This window comes from Leptinotarsa decemlineata, unplaced genomic scaffold (genome assembly GCF_025532065.1).
Source record: "Leptinotarsa decemlineata unplaced genomic scaffold, Ldec_3_MD MMD2_tig00001719_RagTag_RagTag, whole genome shotgun sequence".
In the NCBI taxonomy this organism is placed as follows: domain Eukaryota; kingdom Metazoa; phylum Arthropoda; class Insecta; order Coleoptera; family Chrysomelidae; genus Leptinotarsa; species Leptinotarsa decemlineata.
The window spans coordinates 6145082-6171185 of NW_027412569.1; the positions used below are offsets into that span (position 1 = coordinate 6145082).

The 26104-nt window shown below is 33.4% G+C and overlaps 2 protein-coding genes across 8 annotated transcripts in view; one reads left to right on the forward strand and one right to left on the reverse strand.

Moving 5' to 3' along the window:
- LOC141482701 (uncharacterized) overlaps nucleotides 1-26104 on the reverse strand; it is a 67607-nt gene that overhangs the window by 24634 nt on the left and 16869 nt on the right. Inside the window, exon 1 of one of the 7 annotated variants that reach the window (XM_074176382.1) lies at nucleotides 21966-22185. The exons of 3 other annotated variants lie outside the window; for them this stretch is intronic. In XM_074176382.1, coding sequence (XP_074032483.1) covers nucleotides 21966-22107 — 142 coding nt within the window. In that variant the 5' untranslated portion in view covers nucleotides 22108-22185. Of the gene's footprint in view, nucleotides 1-5073; nucleotides 5216-9461; nucleotides 9640-14068; nucleotides 14216-21965; nucleotides 22186-26104 lie in introns of those variants that run through there. 3 more of the 7 variants (XM_074176385.1, XM_074176380.1, XM_074176384.1) reach the window with 3 other exon arrangements.
- Nucleotides 1-26104, forward strand: part of LOC111518013 (integrin alpha-PS4) — a 99612-nt gene that overhangs the window by 10991 nt on the left and 62517 nt on the right. The window lies entirely within an intron of this gene.

Sequence of the window (26104 nt, forward strand, 5' to 3'; positions counted from 1 at the left end):
ATTATTTTTATGAGTACTTACTCATAATATCAATGTGCATGAGTCGTAATACTTGAAAAACTTATGACATTCGACTTATGACTGATTATGAATCCACTTTCAGCACTTTTCTTTTTGAAACATTTTCCACAACACTGACGCCATATTGCTTTCATCATCATTGAGATGTCAGTTACACTTTCTGATACATTTCAAACAGCCACAAGTTTTGTCGGAATTTCTACGACCTTGAGGGATGACAAATCGGAAGACATCTTCATCAAAGTTAAAGTGTTGACTGGAAAATGTGAGTAATCGCAAACTCGACCCATTTGCGAGTAAAATTTTGTGAGATAACGAAATTATAATTCAAGACGTTCACCTCTGGAGTAATTCCAAAAGTACATTGGTTTCCATGTAGAGATATCAGGAAATTATCAGTATTTTTCAAGTGATTTACTGGAACACTCAAAATGAAATTTGGTCCTTTTGTTGTTTGTGTGAATAATTTATTATCATGACAAGATCTAAGGATCACTTGATATTTTTATTGTCTCGACGAACTTACCGAGATTGATTTTCTCATAGCAACCTCCTCTTAAAAAAACATCTGATCATATTTGAAGTTTCGGTATGATGCAAAAAATGACGAATATTTCGATTTCATCTAAAAAGTTGATCATGATTCTGTTTATATTTTGGATAATTTTCTAGAGCTGGCCTTGAATAATCCCATTTAATTTTTTCAAGGTCATAAATGAATTCAATTCAATTTTCAATTCAATTCGATTTTCTAGCATAATTCTTATTTCTTAGTTATTATACTCCAAGGAGGATATAATGCAGAGAAGGGACGCATACTGTAGATCCTATCACAAGGAAGTGAGATAAAATAACTAGAATTTCTTCAATTCAGAAGTAAAGAGATATGACGGTCAGAAATATTCAATAACTGGGAGTGATATTGAATCGCAAATTGACGAGAATCAAACATTTACACAATACAGGGTGTAACTGAATAAGTGTAAAACATTTGAGGAGGTGATTCCTCATCGAAAAAAAGATAGGATCTTTCATATAGAGAAATGTCATTGTAGCATCCCTTGTTAAGATACAGCCCCTTGAAGGGGGTACATAAAATTTGTGTAACAATTTTTTTCACAAACACTAAAAAAGTTATAATATTGAAATTAACCTGACGTTTCGTACTACCAAAAAAACACTTAGCCAGAAATTCATTTGGTTTACCCCATGGTTGTAAGGGGTGGAAAACGCAACCCCTAAAATTTATTTCCAATGTAACTTTTTGTCTTATTATTTGTTTACCATTTAAAAATGTATTTCCGATAGCCTGTTTCATTCTAAACAAAAAATGTTTCTTGGGTTTTTTGCCCAAAATAAACCAGTTCGCAGCAAGAAATTATTTTACTACGAACAACTACAATTGTGTGTTATTGTTCTGTTCTCAATTTGTTACTTTAATAATTCACTTGTTATTAAAATGGCATACACAAATGAGGAAATGGCTGATATGCATTACGTTTACGGTCTGTCGCAAGGGAATGGGTTAGAAGTTTCTAGAAGATATGCTGAAATGTATCTTCAACGGCAGCATCCTTCACATAGACTATTTGCTCGAATTCATTAACGATTACGAGAATATGGTTTATTCGACAAAAGAACGCAGGATTGTGGTTGCCATCGAGAAGTACGAATACCACAGCTTGAGGAAGCAGTACTTAATTTGATTGAAGAACAACCTACTACCAGTACTAGAAAGATTGCTTTCCAGCTAAATGTTAATCATATGACGGTATTTCGAATTTTAAAGGAACAACTCTTATACCCTTATACCCTGCAACGAGTACAGGCACTGTTACCGAGAGACTTTCCGAACCGTCTTGAATTGTGCAATTGGATGCTGGAAATGATAAGAAGAAATTGTGACTTTCTGAAGACGATAGAATTCACAGACGAATGTAGTTTTTCTCGGGACAAGATTATTAATTTTCATAATTACCACATATCAGCTGATGAAAACCCTCACGCTATTGTCGAAACTAACCATCAAGAACACTTTTTTCTTAACATGTGGCTCGGAGTTATTGGGGATGATTTAATGGGGCCTCATTTTCTACCTCCTCGATTAAATGATGAGGCATACGTTCAATTCTTAAGAGAAGTGCATCCAGTACTGCTGGAGGAAGTTCCTTTGGGCGTCAGAAGGGATATGTTTTTTATGCATGATGGGGCTCCCGCCCATTTCAGTCAGGAGTAATCAGAGAAACTCCAGGAATATTTGAGCAAATACATGGCTCGATGCGCCGACGTCTAGACGCATGCGTAATGTCTGAAGGTAGACATATTGAACAATTACTATGATTTCTACATGTTATGTGTTTTCTTATTACTAAATTAGTTTTGTTTATTACCTTTTGATCGTTTAATGCAGGTACTAACTACAAAATAACAATAAATTCAGTTCGCATTTATGACGATGTATCTCTGTAGTTGTTCGTCAAATAATTTTTTGCTGCGAACTGGTTCCTTTTGGGCAAAAAACTCAAAAACATTTTTTTTTTAGAATGGAACAGGCTATCGGAAATACATGTTTAAATGGTAAACAAATAATAAGACAAAAAGTTATATTGGAAATAAAATTTAGGGGTTGCGTTTTCCACCCCTTACAACCATGGGGTAAATCAAATAATTCACTGGCTAAGTGTCATTTTGGTAGTACAAAACGTCAGGTCAATTTTATTATTGTAACTTCTTCAGTGCTTGTGAAAAAAATTGTTATACAAATTTTATGTATCCCCTTTAAGGGGCTGTATTTTAACAAGGGATGCTCCAATGAAGTTTCTTTATATGAAAGATCCTATCTTTTTTTTTGATGAGGAATCACCTCCTCAAATGTTTCACACTTATTCAGTTACATCCTGTATAAAAAAAGGCGGGCAGACGCATCTATGGAAAAATATGAGGACTGAATTTAGAAGTTATACATTTCTGTCATAATCAATGTTCAACCCATGATAACATAATTATTTTTGCAAGTTGGGCAAAGATGAAACAAATGTTACCTTGGCAAGGTATAAGGACTTGCTAGTTTGGTAGCAATGAACTTTTGAAGTACTCTTGAATCTACAACTTCATAAGAAATCTAGAAAATTTAAGATGACGGAATACTGCATGGGGTGAAAAGTCTCGGCCTAACACATTGATGGCACTAGTCCAAATGAGGCAGTTACACCAGAAAACATAAAAAAATCCACAATATCGTTTTGAATTATCGAAAAGTGAAGTTGCATGAGTTAGAACGTCTTGAGCAAACCGAAATTTGTACATAAATATGTGACAATGAATTAAACATGGATCCATCACTTATTCACTCCAGAATAAAAATGATCGTCATCTGAGTGGAGAACAACCCGTCCAACCTTATCCAAATCGCCGGAAAGTAAAACAATTGACTGTAAAGGTTATGGCCTCGGTATTTTGGGATGTGCGTGGTACTTTTGGTTACTCTTGAGTCTACAACTTCAAAAGGAATCTGGAAAAATGGAGATGTCAGAATATGTGAAGAAACTAACACTAAATATCAAACAAATACCAAACCAAACTATCAAACTACCAATACAAATACCACATTTGAAATTGCGAAACGTAAAGAGTATAGAGTGTTTTTCTTTACTTTCCCCCTCTTTTATTTTTTGAACGGGTCAACTTAAAAAATTGAAATTACGGATAATGAAATTAATGCATGAATACTTCATTTTGGAGTGAAATTGACAGATGAAACTTTCAAGATGGCGACTGGGTGCCATCTGAGAAAAAAATTAAATGAAAAGGAGGGTCTTGTGATACATCTTTTTGGAGCACCTGACAAATGCTTCATAACCCTAGAATATGATGTCAATATCTCCAACTACTACAAAATGGCGGAACTTTTAATGAGTTAATAAGCTTGAGGTCAGTTCAAAAGATGCTCGAGATGATTGCTTTGAACTTCTTGACATATGAACAGCCTATCCGATATTTCACGCCGAACATTTTCGAACACAGTAACGTCAATATTTCTACAAATATTCATTATTCTCTGCCGTATATCCAATATTGAAGCAGGTTCAGTTTCGTACACCTTTTTCTTCAAATAACCCCATTAAAAATTCCAAAGTGTCAAATCTGGCGAGCGGGCTGGCCATTCTGTAGGACCTCGTCGGCCAATCCAACGACCGGGAAAAGTAGTATCCAAATAGTTGTCCAAACAGAATACCCATTTGGATGTAACAACCTTGTTATTTGCACGTGTTGTTGAATCCATGGTGATTTCGCAAGACAGACTGAATGAATGATAACCAATTTGACAGATGTATCTTCAACAACATGGCTGTTATCATTTGTCAAAGTTCGGAAGTTCCTTTTGAAAGACCCTGTAGTTACACATTAGTGTAATCACCGTCAAAAATCATTTTCAAAGAATATCTCGTCCCTAACGAAACCATTATTCTGTCACCTTGGCGTATGATTTATCTATGTATTATGTGAGATATTCCGAGAAAAAACTCATCAGTATCATTTCATTTAGTTGATACCTCTGCAAAAAAATATTATTTGTTTGTGAATACTGATCTTGAAACAGTATAATCCCATCAAATCCTCTCGAAAATAATTTATGATAATGATAATTCCAATTAATCCGATTATATTATCCATGAAAGATATAACAAAATATATTAAGATATATAGAAATGAATTCTACTTCGGTTTAGATTATTTGAAAATGAATATGGCGGTAAATGATGATTGATGTAGGAAAGGAAGGTTTTGGCTTTCTACTTCTCCATTTTCATACAAATGAATGTGGAAATCTTTGAAAGGAAGAAAGAAAGCAATTAATTTCAAAATGAACTCTCACAATGAAGTGTTTTTGAATCCGTAATTGATTGATTGCTTTCATTTTTCTTTTGAAAGATTCTCACAAATTTTTGTATGAAATTTTTAAGAAACATTTTTTTTCGAAAAATTGATTTCTCCTGAAAATATAAAAGACATCCAACGGCTGATATCGAATCAAATAAGTGGAATACATACCCGTTACTTCCCTATTCGGATAATTTTCCCTGGCAAGCTTTAATCTTAACCGGAAACAATAGTAAATGAGTATTAGTTCAACAATGCAAAATGAAATCAACATCCAATTTTTCGAATCGGAAAACATCTCTCAAAATACACACCACACTGTCGACTATCTTCTCACTACCCTGACTAACAACTTGAAGCATAACAGAAGATAAGAAGACCTTTAGTCGTCTGACAATTTAATCTGGAACATACGCATCGTGATAGAAATTAATATCGACACATTGAAACTTCCGATCATTCCATCCAGTACTTTGCTGAGAGATTTAGCCCCATATACAGGACTGGATTGAGGTTGGTGGGGATGAATGAAGAGGTTCTTCATTAAATCACCTGTTTTGAAACGTCTTCCCAGTACAATTCAATTCTGTTGCAATAAATAGTCACAAGAAATAAAGCAGATCACCAGTTACAAAATATTCCAAAACAGCAGAGTTACAATCTTCATTCGGTTTTAAAGGCCGTCGTAGTTTGGAACTGTATCCTTGTTGCTTATTGAATGATCGGTGAATTATCAAGATGAATAAACCTCCGAAGAAGCTTTAACCAATTTGTCATTCCAAAATACCACATTTACAAACTTTGTGGAGATCAAATCGTGACGTGAAGTTTTTGAAATTACTATGGATCTTCATCAAGTAACGGCCGAATCGATCGTAAAATTTTGATTTTTAGGTTAGGTTACGTTAGGTAAGGTTAGGTTAGGTTAGGTTAGGTTATTTTTGTCACAGTGAAATATATTTTAACATTTGTTGTTGCAATTCAATAAAGCATATTGTACTGACAATTATTTAATGGCATGAATGCGAGCGAAGCCGCGAGTAAAAGCTAGTAATATTATAAATGCGAATGTAAGTTTGTTTGTCACGGTTTCACGCGAAAACTACTCAACCGATCATCATGAAATTTTGTACACATATTCTTGGAGGTATTAGAAGTAACAGGATAGTTTTTATTAAAAACATATTTTTTATGTGAGATAAAGAAATTTTTCGTCAAAAAAATCTCAAAATCTTGCAAATTCAACGTCATCTAGCATTCCAGTAATGAAGTTCCCCCCCTTGTTACCGTAATACCGTCACACTGTATTATTCACAGTCACGACAATATCCAATCCAATTGACTATAGTTTCAGGTGTTTGGAACTTTTCTATATTTATTGTTACTTTCTTTTGTCATTTTTATTTTTAGGTTAGGTCAGGTTACTTTTGTTACAGTGAAATACATTATTATTACTATTATTTAATATGTTACATTTAAATATAAATCTCATATTGATTCATTTTTATTGTATAGTCGAAGTAACTGATATAGTAAGTCTTAAAGCTATCGGCGAACTCAAAGGCAAAAAAAACAAATACAAAGAAATAATGCCGTTACGAATTAGTCCACGTGGACTGAAGAACTGGCGGTTCGTATTGGATAATTTGAAGTCATGTTACGGTGAACAATAGAATGTAGCGATGAGTACCGCCGTTGTGTCGTCAATGTTCAGTTCAGGAACTGATCGCGATTTGAGTGTTGAAATTCGATATTGGTGGTAATTACTTAAAATTTTTGTTATTTGTTAAAAATGTGGCGTCCTTGGACAAGTACTAATAGTAATTACGAGTGTGATAACAACGCAGACTTTTTCCTGGGTAGTGATTCCAATAGCGATGGTGAACAATGCGAAAAATAGATACCAGTGAATGAGATTCGGAAGCATTTGAATATTGAAACACACAGAGTATGTTTCAATGTATATAAGAATCTACATCTTAAGTTTGATTTCGAGGGAAAAAACTATTACAAGCAACATCAGATTTTACCGAAAAGGTGATAGAGCTAGTTAAAGAAGAAGTATCTAATATTACCGAAGAAGACTGACAGAAAAGGATTAATAAATTGATTTTAGTTGAAAAAGACTATATGGAGATTGGACACTTCCATATCATTGATGGAAATGAATTCATTATTGATTTAAATGACGACAGTGATAGTGAAACGGAGAATATGGAAGAGGAATTATCAGAAGCTTTCGAAGAAAGTTAGTGAAGTGTTTTTGAAGCGATTGATTGTATATATATGTGAGTAAACAGTTAGGTTAGGTCACAAGTGAGTGGGTCTATTCGACTCTCCACCGCAAACCGCAAGGGTTTATTGTGGTTCACACCTATTCAAGTGCGAGTAAGTAGTATTCATAAGTATTTTCAATATTCACTCTGTTATTTGATTCCCTACTTTCCCACTCATCTGTATAAACGAAATTATATATAAATATATATATATATATATATATATATATATATATATATATATATATATATATATATATATGTATATATATATATATATATATATATATATATATATATATATATATATATATATATATATATATATATATAAATCAAACCTTGGATTACAAAAGCGTTAATAACATCCATAAGACATAGACGTGTACGTCTACGTACGTACGTACGAACAACATCTGAGGCTTCGAATCATTGAAAGTCCAAATCGAAAAAAATTGGTTTTTTTAAATGGTGCAGAAATTCATTTCAGGAAATAACACACGTTTGTACATATTTTTTGTACCTGCAGATAACATACTCCGTGATTATAACTCACTTTTGGTTACTCAAAATTTTCGCCGCATCTCGATAAAAACTGGTATTTCACAAATGTGCTACAAGGAAAAGAAGTCAAAATGATATATTGAACCATTGGTTTCGCAAATGACAGTATGTAAATTTTTAAGCAACTGTTTGGTATTTTTCTGCAGGAACTACAAGTGTTGAACAGCCAAATGAATAATTCACAAAGGGTAATGGAAAACAGCTCGCATCTCGATAAAAACTGGCTTTTCGAAAAAGTGCTAGGAGGCAAAAAATTTCCAAAAATGATGTATTGAACCAATGGTTCCACAATACTGACTCCATTGTAACGCATGGAAGAGTTTGGGAGGTTTTAGGAGTTCAGTACATCCTATAAAATTTTTACGGGCCGAACAGATTTCGTGGTTTTATATGAAAAAGATGTTCTTACGATAAGAAAGCCATGGATCCATTTCCATTACAAAACGTAAAAGAGTTCATGAAATATCGAAAACAATGTGTTTGAGGTTGGCTATATCCAATTGAGTTATTTTTGACCCCAGAATATGTGGTTCCATTTTTGACCTACCTGTATGTTACACCTTGTATGAATGCACAATTTCGAAGTGCTCTCCCTTGTCTGCGAGATATAAAACGCCAAAATTTCACATCAAAATAAACCAGAATGTTTTCATATTCATAATGTTTTTCTGATACATGTTCAAAGTTTGAATTGAAGGGGTTATATTTTTAGGAGTGATCAATTTTTGGGAAAGGGAGTTTTTGACTCTCTACTACTCCATCTTGATACAAAAAAAATGAAGGAATCTTCCAAAGAAAGGAATTAAGCAATTAATTTGAAAATAAGTAACTCTTACATGGATGTGCAGATCATGCAAAGAAGTAACTTCCAGACACAAACTGAAACAGCTACTTTCATATAAACATTGAATTACACGAAAGAAAAAAATTCTTTCGAAACAAATACCTCTATATGAACACTGAATTATACAGAAGATACTTTTCTCTACTCAGTTTGTATTTCAAACATTCGTTGTTGAATAAAATCAGATATCACTTACATGAGTTTTACTTTAAATGAATGTTAACAAATTGCACTTACATGGAACACTGTTTCGCCGTAAGACACTTGCCCTAAAGCTCTTCAGTACCAAATTGGATAACATTATAGAAAATACACACAATTAATTCATGAATTATGATTTTTATTGTCATGGAATAAGCTTGATCTGCTTATGTCAGACATAGAGACACTTATTTTCAAATTGATTACTTCCTTCCTTCCTTTGGAAGACTTCCTCGTCTTTTTTTGTATCAAGATGGAATAGTAGAAAGCCAAAAACTTCCTTTCACAAAATTGTTCAAAGTATTGTCCATATACTAATTGACAATATCCCGAACGATACTATTTTTGAATATTTTAAGAGCTTCGGACGAAATTAGCCTACACTGATTCATTATTGACGTGTCTTGTGTGAATAATGAATTCCACAAGGGATTGAATGGGAATAACTCTAGTTCAAAAAGTATCGCCAATTAGAGTTCGTTCGTTATCGCTGCTGAATTCATCACCATGTTGTTTGAGAGTTCTGTTTGAGCCAATAGACCAGGAAATCTATGATAGTCAACTATTCAAAAAATTAACCGTATTGTTGACGGGACAGGTTGAATTTACCTTTTGGGTAATAATTCAAAAACGAACGAAACATAGTAAGAAACAAATATCGAAATGTAGCTTACATAATCTTTCCAGGCCAAAAGCAGTCATGTAAGAATCCATCATTATTCCTTGTGTGTATAACTCCTCACTGAGCTTTATTCTGTTCTGGATGTAGGAATAAATTATGAATAATACGAAGAACAACGTTAACATCAGAACGAGAATGTCCGTAGGGAGCGACATTTTGACTCACAACATTCACAATTATTACAACGTTAACAATCGACCGACTGCCTTGGGCTTAACAAGCGATAAGGGGACCTCCAGTTTACAGACGAATTATCTCATACCTACGCTTCTGCAAATTGTTTATAAGTTACATTGACGACACTCGGCTTTCATTAACAGGTTACGTACACTGTATTTGGATGCAAACTGCCCGCCAGAGAGGTCAACGATTCAACATATTTTAAATAGGTGTATGAATTTATTCTAGTTTATCAGTAACATTCGGTGATAGCAACCTAGCCACGGTGATAACGACTGCGAAAAGCGGTAGATATACCATATTGTTTTTTGGAGCACAAACACTACTGAACTATTTTTAAAGGCGTTTTCATATCGGAAATTGCGATATACTGGGATTTTATTCAATTGATAAGAGAGGTCCGAGAGATTTTTCTATCAATTCAAAGCTACCGATGGAAGCAAACTGACATGTTTAGTATTGTTGGACTACAGAAAGGCGTTTAATAATCTGAATCACGAAATACTCTGCAAAAAACTTCGCTATTTTGGTTTCTCTAGCAAGGCTACGCGTTCAATTGAAAGCTATCTTCGTAAGCGTAGGACCTTACTTATGTGGAAAGATGTACCGCAAGGATCCATTCTCGGGCCAGTATTATTCAGTATATATATATATATATATATATATATATATATATATATATATATATATATATATATATATATATATATATATATATATATATATATATATATATTTCTGAGTTTTATAAACCAATTAATAAAAGTACGATACATCACTATGCAGATGAAACCCAAATATATTTCTCATTAAATAGCGACAGTTCACAAGAAGCTCAATTCAATATAAACAAAGATCTCTAATCTATCTTCGACATCTCTCCTGAACATATGCTCAAACTTAATGCATGTAATCTGTAGTTATGCTTTTCGGGCTCAGAAAAGTGAGAGAACTATAGTAAAACCAATAATGATTGAGAGTAAAGCGCGTTGTCATATCTAAATTTTACGTTACCAGTTTATAGCAGAATCAAAATATAGTAAGCAGTAGAGTTGTAAGTTGTGGCAAATTATAGATAATACACAATACTAGTACGATTGAAAGGTATTATTTATGACAAAAATCAGTAATGAGCTTGTAATGAGTAATACTTATACATTTCCTGATTACTGATCAGTTAAAATTCATTATTTTCTGTATAGCGTTAGATATTTATTACAACTAGTGGCAACGCTGTACGCAACGATATTTCTGTCTTTGTCACTTTACCGTAACTTCCATCTCATCGTTGCAGTCCTCACTAATGTACTTGCAGCCATGAGCGTATCATTGGTTTGTGAATTATACAGCGTGAATTGTACGTTTTACAGTTAAGTTAGTCAGCAATCGACGTGTTGTGATAACAATTGGTGAAAATAATAGTGCTAATAAGTGTTTAAGCGTTACATAATTATATTTCTACACCGTTCTCAAACTACTCAAAAAATGGGAGACACGGTCGGTCCTTCCACGTCGAAAAAGGTAAAACGGTCGGAGTCTCGGTCAGTAAGAGAAAAACAAATTGTACTGCGAGTATTTCACTATCTTGAAAGAGATCATCAGCCACCAAAAGATGACTTTGTGCATATGTGCTGTAAATTTGAATTTAAAAATTAAGCGCTCAATGAAAGACCTTAGATACATAATCGAAATATTTCTATTCCATGCAAAATACAGGGTACAGGTAAAACATTTGGAGAGGTGATTTCTCATCGACAAAAAGATAGGATCTTTCATATAAAGAAATTTCATTAGAGCATCCCTTGTTGAGATACAGCCCCTTAAAGGGGGTACATAAAATTTGTATAACAATTTTTTCACAAGCACTGAAAAAGTTACAATATTGAAATTAACCTGACGTTTTGTACTACCAAAAAGACACTTAGCCAGAAATTTATTTGGTTTACCCCATGGTTGTAAGGGGTGGAAAACGCAACCACTAAAATTTATTTCCAATGTAACTTTTCGTCTTATTATTTGTTTATCATTTAACAGTTTATTTCCGATAGCCTGTTTCATTCAAAACAATATTGGGTTTTTTGCCAAAAATAAACCAGTTCGCAGCAAAAAATTATTTTACGAACAACTACAGAGATACATCGTCATAAATGCGAAAATACGAAACTAATCTATCTAGTAGGTCGCTATTAGCGATAATGACAATTAAATAGGTATGACGCTGTCATTTTGTGAATTTTCGAAATTTAATTAATACTAATTGTGTGTTATTGTTCTGTTCTCAATTTGTTACTTTGATAATTCACTTGTTATTAAAATGGCATACACAAATGAGGAAATGGCTTTGCATTACGTTAACGGTCTGTCGCAGGGAAATGGGTTAGAAGCTCCTAAAAGATATGCTGAAATGTATCCTCAACGGCAGCATCCTTCACATAGAATATTTGCTCGACTTCATCAACGATTACGAGAATATGGTTCATTCGATAAAAGAACGCAGGATTGTGGTCGCCATCGAGAAGTACGAACACCACAGCTTGAGGAAGCAGTACTTAATTTGATTGAAGAACAACCTACTACCAGTACTAGAAAGATTGCTTTCCAGCTAAATGTTGATCATATGACGGTATCTCGAATTTTAAAGGAACAACCCTTATACCCTTACAATCTGCAACAAGTACAGGCACTGTTACCGCGAGACTTTCCGAACCGAACTGAATTTTGCAATTGAATGCTGGAAATGATTAGAAGAAATTGTGACTTTCTGAAGACGATAGAATTCACAGACAAATGTAGTTTTTCTCGGGACAAGATTATTAATTTTCATAATGACCGCATATGGGCTGATGAAAACCCTCACGCTATTGTCGAAACTAACCATCAAGAACAGTTTTCTCTTAACGTGTGGCTCGGAGATATTGGGGATGATTTAATTGGGCCTCATTTTCCACCTCCTCGATTGAATGGTGAGGCATACATTCGATTTTCAGAAGAAGGAAGTTCCTTTAGGCGTCTTCATGCATGATGGGGCTCCAGCCCATTTTAGTCAAGGAGCATGTCAGCATTTAACTGAAACATATGCAAATCGGTGGAAAAGTCTAGGAGGACCACAGAACTGGCCCGCTCGATCCCCGTATCTCAATCCTCTCGATTTTTCTATTTGGGGGCATTTACAGCATTTTGTTTATTGTACTCCTGTTAGCGATGTAGAGGACTTGAGAAACCGCATCATTGATGCGTGCAGGGTAATCAGAGAGACTCCAGGAATATTTGAGTGAATACATGGCTCAATGCGCCGACGTCTAAACGCATGCGTAATGTCTGAAGGTAGACATATTGAACATTTACCATGATTTCTACATGTTGTGTGTTTTGTTATTAATAAATTAGTTTTGTTCGTTACCCTTTAATCGTTCAATGCAGGTACTAACTACAAAATAACAATAAATCCAGTTCGCATTTATGACGATGTATCTCTGTAGTTGTTCGTAAATTAATTTTTTGCTGCGAACTGGTTTATTTTGGGCAAAAAACCCAATAGACATATTTTGTTTAGAATGAAACGAGCTATCAGAAATACATTTTTAAATGGTGAACAGATAATAAGACAAAAAGTTACATTGGAAATGAATTTTAGGGGTTGCGTTTTCCACCCTTTACAACCATGGGGTAAACCAAATAAATTACTGGCTAAGTGTCTTTTTGGTAGTACAAAACGTCAGGTTGATTTCAATATTGTAACTTTTTCAGTGTTTGTGAAAAAATTGTTAAACAAATTTTATGTACCTCCTTTAAGGGGCTGTATCTTAACAAGGGATTCTCCAATGAAGTTTCTTTATAGGAAAGATCCTATTTTTTTTCGATGAGTTCAATGTATGAAGTTGGTGCAAACTTTCTTCTGACAATTTTATTATTTCCTTTTGTTCATTTCATTTTATTCATTGTGATTTCATGTGAATGATTCACTTGGATCATTTGCAATGAATTCGCAGATTTGCTTCTCTTACTTGTTCGTTGAGAAAACTATGCGTTATGAGAAGGTTCACAATAAAAATTAAAAAAGGCATGTTGAACAATCACAAGCTAATTGATATTATCTATGAATTATCATAAACCAAAAACAACTTCAATTTCACATAATATGTAATATTGATGCAGAACTTACATGTAGTATTCATTACCAAAAAGATAATATAATGACATCCGAATGATTACATTCAAAGGGCGCGGTTCTATGATCATTTGCTTGAGTTTTATTTTGGGAAAATGGTAATGCTCTGATTAGAATGTTTTTCGTGTCGATTTAGTCATTTGTATGTTGCGTAGTAGAAATTTCCTTCGAATATCCCGATAAGGGAGTGTTGAACTTTACATTTCTGGATATAAAAGAGATAAAAAATACAATTTTCAGATAATTCTTACATTCCAAACTGGTTGCAACTGGCTGTGGAACTATCTTAGGTTTGAACGCCATACGAATTAACACCCCCAGGAAAACTAAAACTGCTACAACCCCGCTCAGAGGAATCAGGAAGGAACCCGCCATAATTTTGGAATAAAACTAAACTGGGAAGTACGAAACTGTGTGGAAATTGTTGTTCCCATTTGGGTTAAATCCGCCTTAGCTGCTGATAAGATAAAATTACTAATTGATGATTTATGAATGACTTTTTTATTGAATATGATTTTAGAATGCCAATAAAAATAAATGTATCGATTTCGTTCCGTCAACGAGAACAAAAATGTTTATGGACGGATTTTCACCAAACCAACTCGCTTGCTACTAGTTTCGTTTTCGAAAATAGAAACAAAAAACTTGTTTGTTTCGAAAACAAGCTCGAAACTCGAATTCCACTTGAAGACGGGTTTCCACCGAAGGAACGCACTTACTACTAGTCTTGTTTTCGAAAACAGAAACAGATAACTTGTTTTGGTTTCGGCAACAAACCCGAGTCTGGAATTCCACCAAACAGACCGATGTTTTTATAATTGTTTGCGTTTTTTTTATAATCGAAACTTTTGAGCGGGAGGCAAAAAAAGAAAATACTGGATAAAATCATTCTTGAGAAGTCGAAGAGATTATGGAATGGATGAAATTATAGAAATTTGATAAATGACGACATAGGATAGAATAGATAATTGAGATAATCGAATTTCATATCCACCGCAGATTAACACTTAAATTAAAGTAATGATGTCACATGAAGTCACACAAGAAAACAAAATACTGAACTGAATAGAAGCTTGTTGCTGTCGCCGACAGTTCCAAAATAACGAACTCGGTTCACAAAAACACAGACAAAACACCGAAACCTTTTGATCTTTCTGCCTGCCGACGGAACATTTCGTTGTTGACAAAAACAGTCGCTCGCGACACAAAGTCTTCAAAATGTTTCTCATTTTGACAACTCAAGCTTTTGTTTCGTCGCAGTCAATACAGTTGCTGTTTTATTGTAGTTTTGTCCGTTTGACAGTGTAATAACGATTCGTTGAAATCGAATGGAAAAGTCGATTACTTTTTGGTAGTTATAGTGAGATTAATATGAAAGTTATTCATTTACTAACGGTATTTAGTAGATCTGCATGCCTGAAAGTCATGCCAAAAACATCATCTATCAATATCCGTTTCGCATAAAAACGTCCGTGTCTCACTAGTCTCACTAGTCCGTTATTGCATGAATATTTCCAAAAGATCAAAAAATTCGATTTGATTTCAATAAAATTTTGATTACTGCAGCTGCGTGCTGGAAATCGCACGTTAAAAGGTAAGACCTCATTAACTCGTAGTTACGACTTCTGAGGGTTGGCGTTCGAAGAGGAGCGACAGCTGGTTAACGGTAAAACAGATTTTTCTTCAACTATAAATTATAAAGCAAAAAGTGAAGTCCACCGCTGCGTCTGTCTCAAAAATGAAGTTTTCATCAATCGTCAGAGTAACTGAAGAGGAATTACTTCGACATTACTTCGAACAATTCAATATGGATTGTTCTTCTTTTATAGATATGCAAAAAGTCCGCGACGACATATATGTATATCTTTTAGGAGTAGCTTACTGAAATAATGAACATAATATGGTAATTGGAAAGCTATTAGTCTTTGACATATAAATACGATAGTTGCCTTGAGCCTCTGAAAATTGAATGCGCAGTAGTTCTGCCGAAAAAGTGGGTGGAGCGCTTATTAACATCGACGAACTCGTGTAGTGAACATCATGTTGGTACAGTAGGTGGAGAAATTGTCCTCATTCTTAAGAAATTATGATGATCTGAAGTGAAAACTAGTACCTATAGGGAGTAAGATGGTTGAAATAGTTGTAAAAATCACCTGATTAAGTACATTGAGACCAGCAAAACCCTCTGAAGCGGATAAAAATTGTTTTGTCTATATGTAGTATGTATATTACTGACAAAACTAATTAACATCTTTTTCACTTTCTATCCTATCTAAATTTGCGAGAACAAGGCTGTAAATTTTCATGTCATATCATTAATTTTTCAATTCAATTTATGAATTATCGATAATGGCTGAGTATTGTGGTATAGATAGCAGTAGGAATTAATTGAATATATATGTTATTTTCATCAGTTGAACAGAAAAACACTATACTTTGATACACTACTATTACTGTGTCGGAAACGATAAGATCTACAAGGTCGACAAAATTATACAAAAGCTTTCTATTTCGGGGAACTGAAAATATGTTTTCAGTGATTGTGTTTGACTTCACCTCCTCTATTTTCAATGACATACAAAAGGCACAGGGACTTTCAATACTGTTTCATACTCGTGTTTGTTATAATATGATATAAACCAATTTGCGAAGCGATATTTCGTTCATTATATTTCATCATCAGTTCTGTTTTTTCAAATATGGACCTCTATTTTTTTTTCATCAAGTTTTGAATACACTGTGTTCATCCGTTGTGTACTATTCGATAGTCGACGTTTCGCCATCATCGTCGACGTCGACTATCGAATAGTACACAACGGATGAACACCCGGAAGAACAACACATCATAATCTACCATCCCTGAAAACCTACATTGTAATATATATATATATATATATATATATATATATATATATATATATATATATATATATATATATATATATATATATATATATATAAAATGAAAAGATAAGTACTCCTTGATCATTCTCATATTAATTTCAATTTAAAACCCACCGGTATACAGCTGTTTCAGCCTATTGGGCATCGTCAGTACCGGCAATAAGGTTTCTACTGAACAAATTCATGTTTTTCAAAAAGATTTTTGATATAGCACAGCTACGAACATTATATTTCAGTCTAGTACAGTCCTATATCAACTATGGAATAATTGTGTGGGGAGGTATTACTGATAATCATCCCAGTATAAATGTCACTAGAAATTTCTCATTAACATTATTTTCAATAGAGATTATACATATCCGTCTGAAACACTTTTCACAGAATCTAAATTTTTTACATGTAGACATTTATATTTTTTAAGTGTATCATGGAACATATGAAACAGAGTTATTGTCTGTGGATCACTTGCACAATACCAGATTCAAGCAAAAAATCTCAAGGATTCTTAAATTCTTAAAGTAAGCACATCTCGAAGTCAAAAAGTTCTCACAAACTTGTGCCCTATGCAGAAGTTCCACTTGAAATAAAGTCTATCACAAGTGATAACATATTTAAAAAAGAACTGAATTAAGGACTAACTAATATAACAATATAAATGAAATATTGGAACGAAAAAAAATAAGTAGTGATACAGAAAGAAAAAGCACATGTTCTCACAAAAAAGAATGAAAATATTTATAAGTATAAATGGAAATAATTTCACAATTCATGATCTACACCAGCTTTATACGTATATTTGAACTTTTATTCATATGTTTTAATTCACCATATTGTTCACCATATTCTGTACTGTTGCAATTTTTCTGAACAAGGACTTATGTTATAGAATAGAGAACAACTCTACAAAAGTGCAGTCATCAGGGACCATATTAAGAACAGAACATTGAATGAAATATAAGACATATGACTTTCAATTATACTATGTATATGTTGTATGAATGATTAATCTTATGACCGATAGTTTAGTTTGTGATATTATTTGATCACTGATGCATGTTCATGATGTCTTTATTTATTTTTCCATTTCAAATGACATCACACACAAAACGTCTTATCTTAGTTTATTGTTTCAGTTTTTTCTGTAATACAAAAGCTCTATGAGCTTCAGTGACTTGTCATGTTTATTTCTGCATTTCTTCTTATTTATATGTATTCAATCTTATGGAATAAACATTATTATTATTATTTTTATTATTAGTATTGAGAGATCCTCTTCTTTTTTTTACATCATTCGAGATGGAGGCGTTAAAACCAAAAAACAAAATAGACAATTCTAGTTTATGGCGAAAATTTCAAAAACAATCACTAGACCTGAAAAAAAGTTGTTCTATTTCCCAAAATAAAAAATTGTTGTTCAATTTAACCGACCTTGTAGGTCTTACCGTCTGCGAGATGGCATAATGGAATGGCAATAATGAGAACAGATAAAAAACGGCCTGTATATTTATTGATATTCAAACTAACAGACTCAGAAAAGGTATTCTACCTATCTGATTTGAATTCAGTAAAAACATTTCTATACATTTCTTAATAGCAGATGTCTTATATTCTCACGAATGTCGAATGATATACGTTTTCTGTTAAAAAAGTTTCATTTTTCTCAAAATATATCCATTTACTCATCAATTTATATTTCGTCTCCTCCAAAAAAATCCCCTTCAGATATAATAAACTTATGACAGCGTTTTTTACTATCCTCGAAACAGTTCTGATATGCACTTTTCAGTATGCCTTCCATGGGTCTTTTCGAACTTGAGAATAGGAAAAAGTCGCAGATGGCGACGGAAGCTGAAGCATGACCAAAAAATCACGAATAAGCAATGACGAGTCAGAAGGTGCATTATCATGATGCAAAAGCCATGTATTGTTGTTCCACAATACTGGATGCATTGCTTACCACAAGCAGCGCGCAACTTCAAGATATGATTCTTTTTCGACTATACGACCATGTGGCTAGAGCTCCTGATGCAACCACGGTATTTCAAGAAAACAGTCAGCAAACCCTTTATATTTGATTGAACTTGGCGTGCTTCCTGGGCCTTTCCATTGAGACAATTGAACTTTGGTTCCGTATGAGTCAAACGATGCGCCGACATTCACAATTACATCATTTACATCTTCTCGACCTTCTGTGAAAAGCTTGTGCCACTTGTGAACATTTTCTAACTCAGAGTACAATCACCGTATGCCACTGTCAACATTTCAAGTGGGAGCACCCAACTCCATGTTTTGTATGCCTCTCACCAACAAACTTAATATGCTAAGCAGCTGAAACGGTGAACATATGTTTGAAACGAGTATACCAACATGAATAAATTAAAAAATCACTAATCGAATGTACGTAGCCCGCCAAATTTGAACATTCACCTTCTTTTTGAACAGTCCACGTATGTGTCACATGTTTTACTCCTTTATTCTTTCTTAACTGACAATCCTAAAAATTGCATTGAAAGTTGTCATAGCACTACACCAATGAAAGTATATGAAAAATATATAAAAATATATAATACATTCACCTACTTAAAGAATTCAACAATTTAAAAGGATTACATACATTCATTCATTGAGATAGTCAGCAACTGAATAGTAACATTTTTCCAACAAAAACTGTTTCAATAATTTTTTAAAAACATGTAAACTTTCCTTTCCATTTATTTGAGGTGGAAGGTTACTGAATTATATTATAGCGCCCATGCTATTTGGAGATTAATTACTCAGCTTTAAACGGACCGTCTGAAAATGTATATCTTTTTCCTTTCTCGTATGATAATTGTGCAGTGTGAATTTATTTTTGTTTCGGAAAACATACGTACATGTTCCATATATATAAACACATGGTGTTGTCAATATACGTAAGTTTGGAAACAATTGTCTACATGAATGAGAGCTAGACACCCCTGCCATGCAGCGAACAATCTTTTTTTGTGCTATAAACACCTCGGCACACCTAGTTGACATACCCCACAATAAAATGCCATATCTAAGTTGAGAGTCTATATGAGCGGAATACAGACTGGGGACGATCGAGTCATTTACAGCGCGTCTTTGTTGCTCAGAAAAGATTACCGAGACTGATCTTCAATATAAATCGCTTAGATAGCTGTAAAGAAACTTTTATAAATAATAATATTTTAACGGTACCTAGCATTTACATCTATAAATGTCTGGTGTACGCGAAAACTAATATACTCTCTTTCAATACCTCTGCGGAAAGGCACATGTACGATACACGACATAAAAAATTATTGTCGATACCTGGGCATAAAACAGCTGCATTCAAAAACTCTCTATACTATAACTGTATTATTTTGTATAACTGTGTTCCTAAGCCTATGAAAGAAATGACGTTATCTTCATTTAAAAATGAAATAAAAAAATATTTGATGCTGAATGCTTTTTATAGTATAGATGAGTTTATAAATAGAATTAAATGACCTGTCAAAGGGAAAATAGGAGGAATGAGGAATCTAAATTATTTCCTCATTGTGTAAACTTTTTGTGTAGTGTAAGTATTTTGTTTTATCCCATATACACCTGACAAATATTTTGTTTTGTCTCATATACACCTGTTTTTTTGTGAAATTGACAAGTATAAGTTATGAACCACGAATCCACCATCGATCAACAAAAAGAGGAATCATCAAGACTCTATTAGACCGTGCTTTTGGGCTCTGTTATACAAAGGAAGGTCTCGAGAAGGAACTAGACATCATCAAAAATGATATTCAGCGTAATGGATACTCCAAAGCGATGGTAGAAAAGACTTTGGCTAAAAGACAGCAGGAGCCTCGCAAGGAAGAGAAGCCGTCACAACCAGTGCTTGCACTTCCCTACATCAGAGGATTATCGGAGAGGATAAGAAGAATTGGTTCCAAGTACAACATTAGAACCTGTTTCAGATCCGGTAACACTATCCGTAGCAGCCTCACAAAAACCAGGCCCCCAAACGCGAACTGCGATTCCAAGAATTGCATTTACCGGATACCCTGTGAGTGCGGAAAATCCTATATTGGTGAAACTAAGAGCCAATTGAATGTTCGCATTGCCGAGCACAAGAAGCATACACAGCGAGGAGAAACCAGCAAATCAGGAATAGCAGACCATGTTTGGACCCATCAACACAACATCGAGTGGTCCCAAGCTGAGATCTTGCACAGAGAGGAACATTGGTTCAGGAGAAAATTTAAGGAAGCCTCATACATGTTGTCCAACAACGTATTCAGCCAGGCCAGCGTAGATATACGAAACATATGGAAGCCCATCATCAAACGAAAAATGACCAACTCCCGCCAAAACGGTCATCCCTCACGGAATCAGTGAAGCGGAAAATGGAAAGTAGAGAAAGTGAAAGTATTTCAACGACCTATAAAATAGTCATCTCTCGGAGGAATCAGTCCAGTCATCACCCGAAGACGATTGTAGATACCAACAATCGAAACGTCGTGAACTAACGTGACTTGGAATCTCTACACTTTATTTTTATTATTTTCTTTTTTGCATTCCTTTAATTTTATTTATTCAATTATTATATTTTTACTTGTAGGTTATTTCACTATCATTTCATTTCAGGTTTATTGTTGCTTAATATAATTGTTATTTTCAACTATTCTTTTTTAATTATTCTTTTTTACTTGTTTCAGGGATTTCAAATCATTTTATATAGTAGACAATGGAAGTAAGAACTAGTGAAATTCATCACGAAACATTGTCAATCACCTTCAAACAAAGTATAAGTTATATTATACAATCATATTTGTAAATATGTTCATGTGTGTAAATGTGATGATTCAGTTTTTATTCATTTTGTTACATGACTCTACATTTATTTGTGACATTTGTGATATTTATTTGTGTGTGATATTTAAGTGGCGTGCCAAATATACACTATTGTATCAAATATTGGTAAATAAATATTCTATTCTATTAACTGTTTTCTGGTTAAAAGATTACGTATGTTCCTGACTAAGTTACTCATTGAGTGAAGCTTGGTAATAATATGCCCACATTGTGCCTTCCAGTCTCTCGGAAACCATGTTGGTTTTCGGATATAATTTCAACATGTTCTTGATGTAACTGATTTAATTATGTGTGAATCTGAATTTCATTCGAAAATACATTTCCCGTTCTATAATTCCACTTCTTTGTATCGATTATTCATTTCAGTGCATGATTTTGAGATCTTACCTTCGTCTTCAGGCTCACTCAGTTGCCGCTGTAACTGCCTTTGTTTGAGTTGTATATACTTCTTCACAAGAAAAAGCAAAAAAATCGCAGAAAATGTGAAAATTAAAAATCCGACCAGGTCATGCGTTTCGTAATCAAGCATCGTGTCGCAAGTTTTCCAAAAAAGTAGATAGTCTCACTTTCAACAAAAATTAGAATACTCACTGAACGACGTCTAAGTTCAACAATTTGAGTTGTCAAAGAAGGTGGCAAATATAAAGATAAGATAAGAATTAACAATGGTATGCGGGTTTACAAAAGGTTTTGAGACGAGTGAAATATAAACTTTGTTTCCTATAAATAGAATGTTTTCGAGAACTCTTCATATATATTCGAATGATTTGAACTATAAATAAGTCACAAAAGCAAAATTTTGAAGAATTTGATTCGCTGAGGAGGAACCATTCGTCACTTATGGAGAGTGCATTTCATTAGTTCTGACTTCCATTGTCTAATATGATATAAATTGATTTAAAATGCCTGAAAGAATCTGTAAAGAATTAAAAAAGAGATTAGCTGAAAATAACAACTATATCAAGCAGAAAAGCTGAAATTACAATGAAATAAAATATAAGCAATAACCAAAGAATTAAACTATCAACACGAGATGAAAATTAAAAATTATTAACAACAAATGAAAATTAAAAATTAAAAGATTACAAACCAGGTTATTACACGACGGTTAGTTTTATCGAAAAAACAGAGATATTACAATGTGTTTTGGCACAATTGCGTTGATAGAATAGTGATACGCCTTTCAGAAACATGGAATTACATTTCAAATATAAAGTTGTACACGATGATGTGTGCAAGGAAGATTTTAGGTCTACATACGTGGATTTCATAATGATTTTGACTTGAGTTTTTTACCAATTGTATGATTTGGGGCCTGAAAACCTCATTGACTGTTTTGAAATTAGAACCTCAAACTAACAATTTTTTATAATTTTACGAATGATGCTATGTAATCTAATCATTTCCATAAATAACTCAGTTGATGAGTTCAATATTTGTTTCTAGCATGATACGCCATCTACCGAAGAATATAACCAACTTGTTTTTATCTCTAATTACAGGGAACTAGATAAATCAGAAATGAGAGATTCGGATATCAGTTACTCTGCTTTATCAACAGATGGCAGTACATGTTTGTACTTTTGATTCTGAGCAAGCACTTCTCAAATCAAGTCGATTTACGAGTATACTTAATTTTAAGTTCATGTTTGAAATATACATATGCCTTTATGTAGATATCATAAATCACATGATATTGGGTTAATAAAATATAGCATTGACGATGAATATAAACTATTCCGTAGATCTTAGAGGAATGAATAGAATATAACTTAAATATGTTTCAAAATGTTGAATCTTCGCTGGTTATGAATGCATGACTTTTGATTCAATTTTTTTTTTTTGGAGTTTGAAGTATTATGTCAATATACTTTGAATATTGCCTAAGTAATTGATTTATCGATTTGTTTTGGTATAGGCAGTTTCGAGAGTAAACAATAATGGCAGAGTTATCAACTTATACAGTTCTCGATTATATAATAATAATTTTCGATTTGTAATTTAGGCATTCAGATGAATAGAAAACTGATTTTTATATCATATTTTCAAGAATTAATTGAATTTAATGTTCAAGATACACTTTTAACAAGAACCTCAAGGTCAAAATCGACCATCCCATTCCCATATTTTCATTAGGGCCGTAAACTTTTCTATGTGGAAATGAATACAAAAAACATTCTGTATGTGTATTCATGTAGACTATCGAATATGATATTTGGATATTCCATCCTTTCGACGTACGTCGAAGGAAATATAGCGGCTTTCATTTTTTTTCAGTTTTTTTTTGGGTATTGAAAATGGAAAAGGATTATTTTCCAGAAAGTCAAGCATCTGGAAAAAATGACATTCTGGACAGTCGACACCCTTCAATTTTGAAAAAAAATGTTCAGTTTTTTTTTGCAAAATACAAACAATAGAGAAACACAATTGTTCATTCACTACATCATCTTCATATTTCATTTCACCTTTTTTGGTATTTCATTTCACCTTTTTTGATACTTCTCAGTCCAATAATCAACTTTTTTTCTGCAGAAAACTTTATTATTTTCCGTTTTTGAGGTTAACGTCACAGTTGGCATCGATTACTATCAACATTTCAAATTCAAATCAAGTGTCTTTGTCCCAATTATTGATATCTTTCATTGTGATTTCGTTCAAATTGTGTTTGAAATTTTTATTAATCGTTCACTTCAAATCATTTGAATTTCGAATGGTTGTCGGTGACAGTTACCAACCGCTGCTTCCAAAATGTCACTAGTATATGACCTTATAATGGAAGGATGTCACTAGAAAATTAATCCAGTGTTATACCAAGTTTTTTTTTTGAAAAAATGTTGACTAATAATCTGAAAAGTATCAAAGAAGGTGAAAGAAATGAGATGTGAAGCTCATGAATAAATACTTTCATTTTTATATAGTGTTTATTGTGCAAAAAGAAGGCTGAAAAGTTGTTGAAACCTCGGAGGGCTGTTACTCTGAAAATAAGGAAGAGCACCCATTTTCTCTTTGGTATCCGTAATCTATACATCAAAATATGTACGTATATATTTTTTCAAATCGAAAATTGCAATCTTCCCAAAGTTTTTCGCCAAAAGATAGTAAGACGAATAAGTGTATTCGAAGTCAATACATATACCACTGAAGATGTGATCCATAGTAGCAATCGAAACGTTTGGGAAGTAACCCTCGACTACGGCCTGCCAAAAATTTCATGCATATTAATGAATACTATACAGGGTGTTTCGAATTCTATCTTCACCATTGGGATCTTGGAAACTATGAGAGATACGGAGATGGTTGAATTGGGGCAAAGTTGTGCATTTTCCTGACTAACAATATGCCGTTGAGAAAGTTCTGAAATTCCCAGAATATCCGGAGATATCCGAGAAAAACAAAATTTTCGGAAAATGTTTTCTTTTCTGGCTTCATTTTTCGAAGGTTTCGAAAATAAATTACACTTCCACATTGCCACTTCTCCTGCTATATAAAGGTGTTTTCAGATTTGCTATCCAATAAGAATATTTTTTTTTCAATATCTACAATTTGTCGAAAAAGAATGATAACTTATGATACATCATTGAAAAGATAAAATCTGGTTTTAGTCAAAACAGAAAGAATCTGATGTAGCGCCCATAAGAAAAAATCAAGTTCTATTCAAATCAGAAATTTATTTAAACTTAAATCACGAAAGAAGACAACCACATCGAACTATATTCAAGTTATTGGATTAAAATCTCACCGAGTGTGGTTCATTTGAAAAGCCGAGGAAAAATACGGAGACAGAATAGACCAAGAAACTAAAGAAAATTTGATAAATAAGGTATGTATGAGGTAAGTTAACATTGTGTATTTTCAATAAAAATTTAAAATTCGCAGATAAACATGAACCCGAGGAAATATACATGTCAAATTTCCACCCAAATGAATATTTGTCATACAAGTGTTTGGCGACATCTTAAAAAATGTTACAATGTAAAAATGTTACAAAATACACATATCTCAAAAATTGCATCCAGGTGATCCCGAAAGGCGATTACAATTTTGTGATTGGCTAATAAGAAGACCTGATTTTTCTGTTTCCCTGGAGAATGTAATTTGGCAGATGAAAGCACTTTTACGAATTGTGGGATATTCAACCGAAATAACGAAACATTTGGAGCATACACAACCTTAGGCAGTTCCGAGAAATTCGACCTCAAGTGCGATTTATTATTAACGTGTGAGTAGGAATTTACAAGGATAGAATTTTGGGTCTTCATTTATTTGACGGAATTCTGAATGGAGAAACCTATCACCAGTTTTTAATGTCGATTTTTGAAGACTATTTGGATGATCTACCTTTGGCTAACTAAAACAACATCTGGTTTCAACATGATGGTGCTTCACCACATACTACAAGACAAGTATCTGATTACCAGACTGAAAGGTTTGGTGATAAATGGATAGGGAATAATGGACCGGTGAAGTGACCACCAAGATCTGCAGACTCAAGTGAAAAGGACACAATGTCTGATTCACCTCACACA